This window comes from Merops nubicus, unplaced genomic scaffold, assembly GCF_000691845.1.
Source record: "Merops nubicus isolate BGI_N331 unplaced genomic scaffold, ASM69184v1 scaffold2059, whole genome shotgun sequence".
Lineage (NCBI taxonomy): Eukaryota > Metazoa > Chordata > Aves > Coraciiformes > Meropidae > Merops > Merops nubicus.
Genome location: NW_008629974.1, coordinates 39571 through 46953, shown reverse-complemented (window position 1 = coordinate 46953; position 7383 = coordinate 39571). Strand labels below are relative to the sequence as shown.

Sequence of the window (7383 nt, the reverse complement as noted above, 5' to 3'; positions counted from 1 at the left end):
AAGAGGTGCTCTTTTGCCATGGGATGCCCTTCTGTGAATAACACATCTTCCAAAGAACAGTGATGAACACGTTTTCTTTGAGAAAAGGAATTCATTTGGATGTTGAACTTGAGATTCTGTTTTAGGAAAGGAGCTTGGGGCATTTGTGGTCACCTGTCCCTTTTATACAGAGTGAGAAGTTGAGACTGCAGCAGATGCTTTGATAAAAATGTCTGAACTAGTGCTTGGGCACCAGAGCTGAAATGCAAGTGAGAGGCACATCATGAGCCAGTTAGTTAGCTATGGAGAAAAATCAGTAATGTGCATTATTGACATGGTACTAAACAAGACAGCATATATGTAAATAAAAATATATGTATATGTTTAAATATTATATGTATATACTCCTATATATGACTACAATTCCATCTAGATCATTTGGTTAAAATTGCCTTATTCACGTGCTTCATCCTGAGTGAAGTGTTAAAATCTAACAGAAAGAGTAAATGTCATGAGAAAATTTATTCAGACTCTCCTATTTTTTCTATTTTTGAGAGACAAATGTTTCTTAGCATAAATATCAACTTTTATGACAATTATTTTTCTTTGTATTTTTATTTTAGGCGAAAGAAATAATCCTGGCTAAGCAAAAAGCATCAGCTTCAGTTAAACGTTCTGACTGTGACACACTGCAAAATAATGCAAGAAGGTAATTCCTTTTTTTCTTCCACATTAGTTTTAGTTTTTCTCTGTGTTACTCACATGCCAGAATACGTGCTTCTTACTATATTGTTGAAAGTATGAAAATACTGATTTGTATAGAGTAATACTGCCTAAAAGCTTTAGACTAACAACCTGTCTGGTGCTGTTTATAAAGTGATCTGCTCCAATAGCAGAGCCAAAAAAAGCACTTATTTCTGCTCATCACCTCTTTCAGATTATTAAACTGATATATACTGAAACAAAATCACCTATTGAGAATTGCCTCTGCAGACCTCCTTGCTGTGTAACCCAACTCTGAAAACCATTTATGAAGCAGTGATTTTGAATCTCTCATGAATGGATTTGTTCACTGCTATAAGGTTGAGCTACTGCATAAATACACAGGTTCAAAAAGCAACTCTGCAGGGTTTTCTAACGTAGATCCACCTTATGAAATGTGATGTAAACTCCAGCTCTTGAAATCTTGCAATTAATGAGTGCCAGAAGCAGGCAAATATCAGTGATGCACATTTCTTTTTACTCTTAGCAAGTGTTACTAGGCATTGCTGTAGATGGACACTAGGGTTGATGGACACTCAGCCTAAGTAGAAATACTATGATATAGCTTCTAATCTTTTCTCTTCATCTTGCCAATGGCAAGATGAATGATATTCATGATATGATATTGATACCAGAATAAGATACAGTCACAAGTTCATTATGCCATTTATCTGTTCATATCTGAAGTGTTGCATTTGTTTCCTTGTTTGATTTCATTGTGATGAATGTTGATGGAAAGGCTGAGCAGTTGGTGAAAAATAGCTTTATGGATCCTGGGTATTCTTCTTGCTCTCAATATTTAGGACATTGACAAAATGGCTCTGCAAGAGTCAGTTGCCATTGATTCTGCTTTTTATTTCTTATTTGTAATAAAGGTCAGTCATGCCTTCTTTTCTTGAATGACATACATGATGAGAAGTCCATGGGGTGACTGCAAGAGTTTGTTGAGATTCCTAGTGAGCCACAAGAACTGCACCCTTTCCATCAGCAGCAGGGATCACTACACTGCACCATCTTGATTACTGAGGTTTATAAAAATACTTTAAGATATTTTTAAAATTTTAAAATATTTTAAAAAAGTTCAAACAAAACAGTGGATACTATCTACTTACTCCCTGGTGATGGGAAAAAGGGAAACATTGCACTCATTTTTAGAAAGAGTAGAAAGGAGGACCCTGGGAACTACCAACCTGTCAGCCCCACCTTTGTGCCTGGGAGGATCACAAAACAGGTCCTCCTAGAAGCTGTGCTGAGCCACATGGAGGACAGGGAGGTGGTTTGAGACAGCCAGCATGGCTTCACCAGGGCCAAGTCCTGTGTGACCAGCCTAGTGGCCTTCTATGTTGGAGTGACTATATCAGTGGACATGAGAAGAGTGATGGATGTCATCTAACTGGACTCCTGTGAGGTCTCTAAAGAGGAAAGTTATGGATTTGATAGGTGAACTCTATAGAGGATAAGGAATTGGCTAGATGGTCACATCAGAGGGTAGTGGTCAATGGCTCAGTGTCTGGATGGATACCAGGTATCAAGTGCACCCTCAGAAAGTTTGCAGATGATACCAAGCAGAGTGGTATGATTGACATGCCTGAGGGACAGGATGCCATTTAGAGGGACCTGGATAAGCTTGAGAGGTGGGCCCATGTGAACCTCGTGAGGCTCAATAAGGCCAAGTGCAAGGTCCTGCACTTAGGTAGGGGTGACACCCAGTATTGATATAGGCTGGAGGATGAGGGGATTGAGAGCAGCCCTGCAGTGAAAGACTTGGGGATACTGGTGGATGAAAAGCTGGACATGAGCTGGCAATGTGCACTTCTATCCCAGAAGGTCAACTGTATCCTGGGCTTCATCAAGAGAAGGGTGGACAGCAGGTCAAGAGAGGTGATTCTCCTCCTCTGCTCCATACTGGTGAGACTCCACCTGGGGCACCATGTCCAGCTCAGGAATCCTCGGAGCAAGAAAGGCACATGCCTGTTGGAGTGAGTCCAGAGTACAGAGATGATCAGAGGGCTGGAGTGCCTCTTCTGTGAGGACAGGCTGAGAGAGCTGGGGTTGTTCAGCCTGGAGGAGAGAAGGCTCCAGGGAGACCTTTGTGGCCTTTTGATACCTAAAGGGAGATTAGAGGAAATACGGGTACAATGTTTTTAGTAGGAGCTGTAGCAGTAGGGTTATGGTTTTAATCTAAAAGAGGGTAGATTTAGACTAGATAAAAGGAAGAAATTTTTTATAGTGAGGGTGATGGAACCCTCATCCATATGCAACTGGAACAGGTTGTTCGGAGAGGTGGTAGATTCTCTATCCCTGGCAACATTCAAGCTGGAGAAGGCTCAGAAGAAACCTAGATCTGCCTTCATTAGATAACTGACATTCTCTCTCTTCCAAATGGAGAATCCTGACAAACAGCAAAAGAGTTGGCAACTTGTGGATTAGGAATATGTATTTCTTTAGGACCCTCTGTGTGCCTTTGGTTTTGGCTACATTGCAAATGTTTAAATAGAAATAACAAGGAGAACATGGACGTAATGGAAGCAGTAATGTGAAATGGTCCCATTTCCAACCAGCTGATGAACTAAAGGTACTCCATGGCATATGGAAACTCCACCATTTCAGAGTCTGATTTCAGTGCAATTTTAAGTAGCTATGAATATGCTTACTGCAGACTTTGAAGGAAATTTGCAGATTTTACTGTTAAGATGTTACAAGAATACATATCACAAAAATAGGAGCAGGGAAAAAAAAGTCTTTTGAATTACAGTTCCTACTAAAAATACTAATTTCTGACCTCTTTAGTTGAAAAGTGGCTGACTAGCCAGATGTTAAAAATTTGCTGAATTGTTGTCTTTTAGCTTAGAGAAGAATATTCATCAGTGATTACACTTGACAGCTACAGATGTCTTAGCTAAATGCTGTCAGACATATAATCTGGTAAAGTGTAATGTAGTGCTTTAAATTTCTGTAACTCTTGTTAGCTAGATTACATGATGATACTATCATTACTTCTGCCACGTGAGAGATCTCTCTCCAAGAAGGACTGTATACAGAACTATATTTCAAACCTTTGAAGAGAAAAGTTTCTATGGGAGGAATTTGACAGATCAATTTATTATACTTATAAAGCTGTTATTAGTGCAGTAGCTGAGTATGTCATTCTGGACTGTAACTGGCCTTAATTCATATGTGAGGTTACAGAAGTTGAGTTTACAGTTGCATAGATGAAATTCAGATGTATGTAGGAACTGACATTTCTGATGTCTTACTGGAAATTTTAAGAGCAACCATTATATAAAGTCAATAATCCTTGTCTCATACCCTCAGCTTTAGACTATTCTTTATCACATTAGAAATGAAAAAAAAAAAAAGGTAAAGCTCAAAATGTCTCTAAGTGTGAATATACACACACTCGAATTCCTCCAGGAAAAAAAAGATAGAAATACATGAGAGATACCCGTTTGTTTTGTTTTTTTTGTTGTTGTTGTTGTTGTTTGGGTTTTGTTGTTTGTTGGGTTGGTTGGTTGGTTGGTTGGTTTTTTTTTTTTTTACAGTAGGTCTTTCTACAGAGAGGTTGAGAAATACAGCCAGAAATGGATTAATTTGAAGAGGCAGAGCAGTGAATCAGCCATTTCTAGGGTGCTTCAAAAAGCAGAATTAAAAACAAAACAGGAAGATCTGGTCTATACACCTCTTATAATTAATTAAGGAATGTAAGGCAGAGGTGATTTCTGTTTGAGAGTGCTCCAAGTGTCTTCTCTTAGCTTCACATTGTGCTGGGACCAGTTCTTAGTGGCAGTATGTAATCTATGGCTTTTTGGGAAGTTGGTGGGCTTTGTTTGGAGGGGTTTTGTTTGGTTGGTTGTTTTTTTCATCTGGATTCATAAGGGGAAAGCAGAAGAAAAACATCCTGCTGCTATGTCCACCATGCTCTGCTGGGACACCTGTAAATGCTTATGAATGGGTTACCCAGTTTCAGCCAAATAGCACTAGTTGGAAGAGACATCAAATATATAAATTTGCTTCTAAGTTATGTTGAACTTGAGGCCAAGAAAACGTGGATGTTTTCAATCACTGTATTGGATTTTAATTCCAAACTTTTTCTAGCAAATGCATCATAAGACTTATTAACTTTTGTGGCTTACAGTTTCACAGTGATGAACAAGCATTAATTTACTTTCCCTGGAGAATTTAAATGTTTAGTTGTGCTTTTTTTCTCTTGTTAAAAAGCAAAGAATAAAAGACTGCTTATTTCAAAAACCCCTCAGTTGCCTCACTTGAGATGTAACTGTTGCTGCAGATCAGACTTACTGCAAAGCCCTGATTCACTGGATTAGTCCGATTTAGCTTTCTTCATTTTGGTGCAGAAGATACAATGAACAAATTTTTAGGAAAAAGATTGTAGATGTGAGAGTAAGAATCTTTCTTTAGGAGTAAGAAGTCCTAGTCCAGATCCTTGAAAGAATCCTTGTGACATGTGGGAATACTCCCTTCTCACAGACTTAATGGCTGAGAGTCTCTCCCAGTCTTGTATTTCTACAGCTTACGTACAGAGGGATAGAGGTTTGACAAGTTGGAAAAGAGAGAATTTACAATCCTCTTCATGTTACAAAGAGAAATACAGTAGAACAAAATGAGTCATTTCCTCTAGGCTGGGAATGGGAGGTAAAATGAGGTCAGAAGCTGTAGGCAAACTAACCTGAAAGAACTGCCAGAGGCTTTATGTGATCTTTCAAAACCCAAAATCACTTCCATCTCTAAATCAAGTACAAGTATTTGAACTTGAGGAGAGCTAGGTGCATCCAAAGCGTGCCCTGCATGGAAGATGAATAAATACATGGAAAGTTCATAAATAGCAAATCAGCCATCAGTTCTCTTGAGGTATAATGTTTGCCTTCTATAAATACCTGGGAGTAGATCGTAAATCTTCAGAGATGGGTAGATTTGCAGAAATATTATTTTCAGGCTACAGAGTTTAACTGTCATGAAGACACTGAGAATTTTTTTTCAATGCAAGTTACATTGTCTGTGAAAGGAGGAATCACAGGAATTGTAATTCAGTTGACTTCTTAACCACAAAGTGGAGTCAGGTATGACTAAGCAACACTTCAGAAAGGCTTTTTACTCAATTTAATCTTAAAGTATAGGTTCATTTGCATTCTCATGGAGGCCTGGAGCTAATCAAAGCAGAGTGTATACATCTCCATCGTTTGACTGAGGAGAACAAAAGGTGGGTGCCTCAGGAGTGATTTGGAAATTAATTTGCACATGCAGACATCTGGTAATCCATAATGGTAATAAGGGTGAGGAGACACTAGAAATGTGTCCTTGGGGAGAAAAAAGCAGTTCAGTTAACTCTTGATCACGACCATCTAAAGTAATCTTCAGTTGTCCATATGTCACAAGGACAAAAGATTGAGGGTAGAGACCTACTTTAAAATCTTTTTGTAACATTCCATAACTTTATAAACAAAGCCTTGACACCTTGTTAGAATAAAGTGTTTTCACTGTAAGCTTCTGACTTAATTTGACTGACAAATTTAGCAGTGCTTTTTATTATTCTGGGTTAGTCAAGGAATGAAATTAAGATGGCATTATAGCCAGACCTTGAAATTCAGGGTCAGTTTGCAGACTGCAGATGTTGGAGCATATTTCTCGCTAACAGACAAGACCAATTTGAAATTTAGTATCTTGATGTGATTGTGCCAAGGAAATAAGGGATGGAATAGCAAAGTTGAATATTTCACAGTGACTGTGATTTTCTGTGTAACTTTCAGAAACTTGTATCCGAGTATTATATATCTTCTCAGTCTGATGAATTGTATTTGTGAAATATGTTTGTCTTTTAGAACAGAATGACCTAGATATCATCAGCCCTTTATTTCCCAGAGCTTTTTACCAGTGATTTGTTAGTAGTTCTTCATTGTAGTTTCATCCTTGAAAAATGAATTTGGTTCTACCAGCCATTCCTATCTTCACAATGATCCACTGATTCTGAAGACTCCAGTTATAGCTTCACTTCAGATTACACCTAGGTAGGGAGATTTGCAAGGCTTCGTAGGCAATGGAAGATGTATTAATATTCCAAGTATTTATAAACCATGATTACTTGCTTAGATCACCTAGTAAATTTTTTGAAGCCTATATTTTCAAAAGTTGAGACCAGAGGTGGCAAATGTGACACATTCACCATCAATTTTTAATATACATAAATAAAGATTTGTCTTTCTGCAAGCTCTCAAATAAGGTATAATTCCATATGCTGGAATAACTTTACTTTCTTATTCAAGAAAATTATTAATTAGTACTTCTACTAAGATGATAATGACTTCTGTGCCATTTCATTCACTATGTTAGAAGACTGGAAAGTCTCTCCAAAGCTGTTGGTTGTGACTTGTATCTTTGAAAATCCTGATGCCAGAAAGGAAATTTGGAGTTGAATGTAAAAAAAAAAAACAAACCAGTATATTCTGGATCAAACATATGAGAAATCTTTAGCAATCTAAATTTTATTGAAATTCAGAAGTTGAAACAGGGGAATGTAACTGTCAAATCATTAAAATATCAAATATGGGGATTAAGAACTGTGTGAACAAAAGTGTAAATTATAAAAAAAAATCAAATTATCTTATATGTGCTCTGTCACACACCAGA

At 37.7% G+C, this 7383-nt stretch overlaps 1 protein-coding gene across 1 annotated transcript in view; it reads left to right on the top strand.

Annotated features, from left to right (window-relative positions):
* LRRC6 (leucine rich repeat containing 6) overlaps positions 1 to 7383 on the top strand; it is a gene marked incomplete at its 5' end in the record, with an annotated part of 30067 nt that overhangs the window by 20114 nt on the left and 2570 nt on the right. The window contains one exon of the mRNA XM_008947092.1: positions 603 to 688. Coding sequence (XP_008945340.1) covers positions 603 to 688 — 86 coding nt within the window. The remainder of the gene's footprint in view (positions 1 to 602; positions 689 to 7383) is intronic.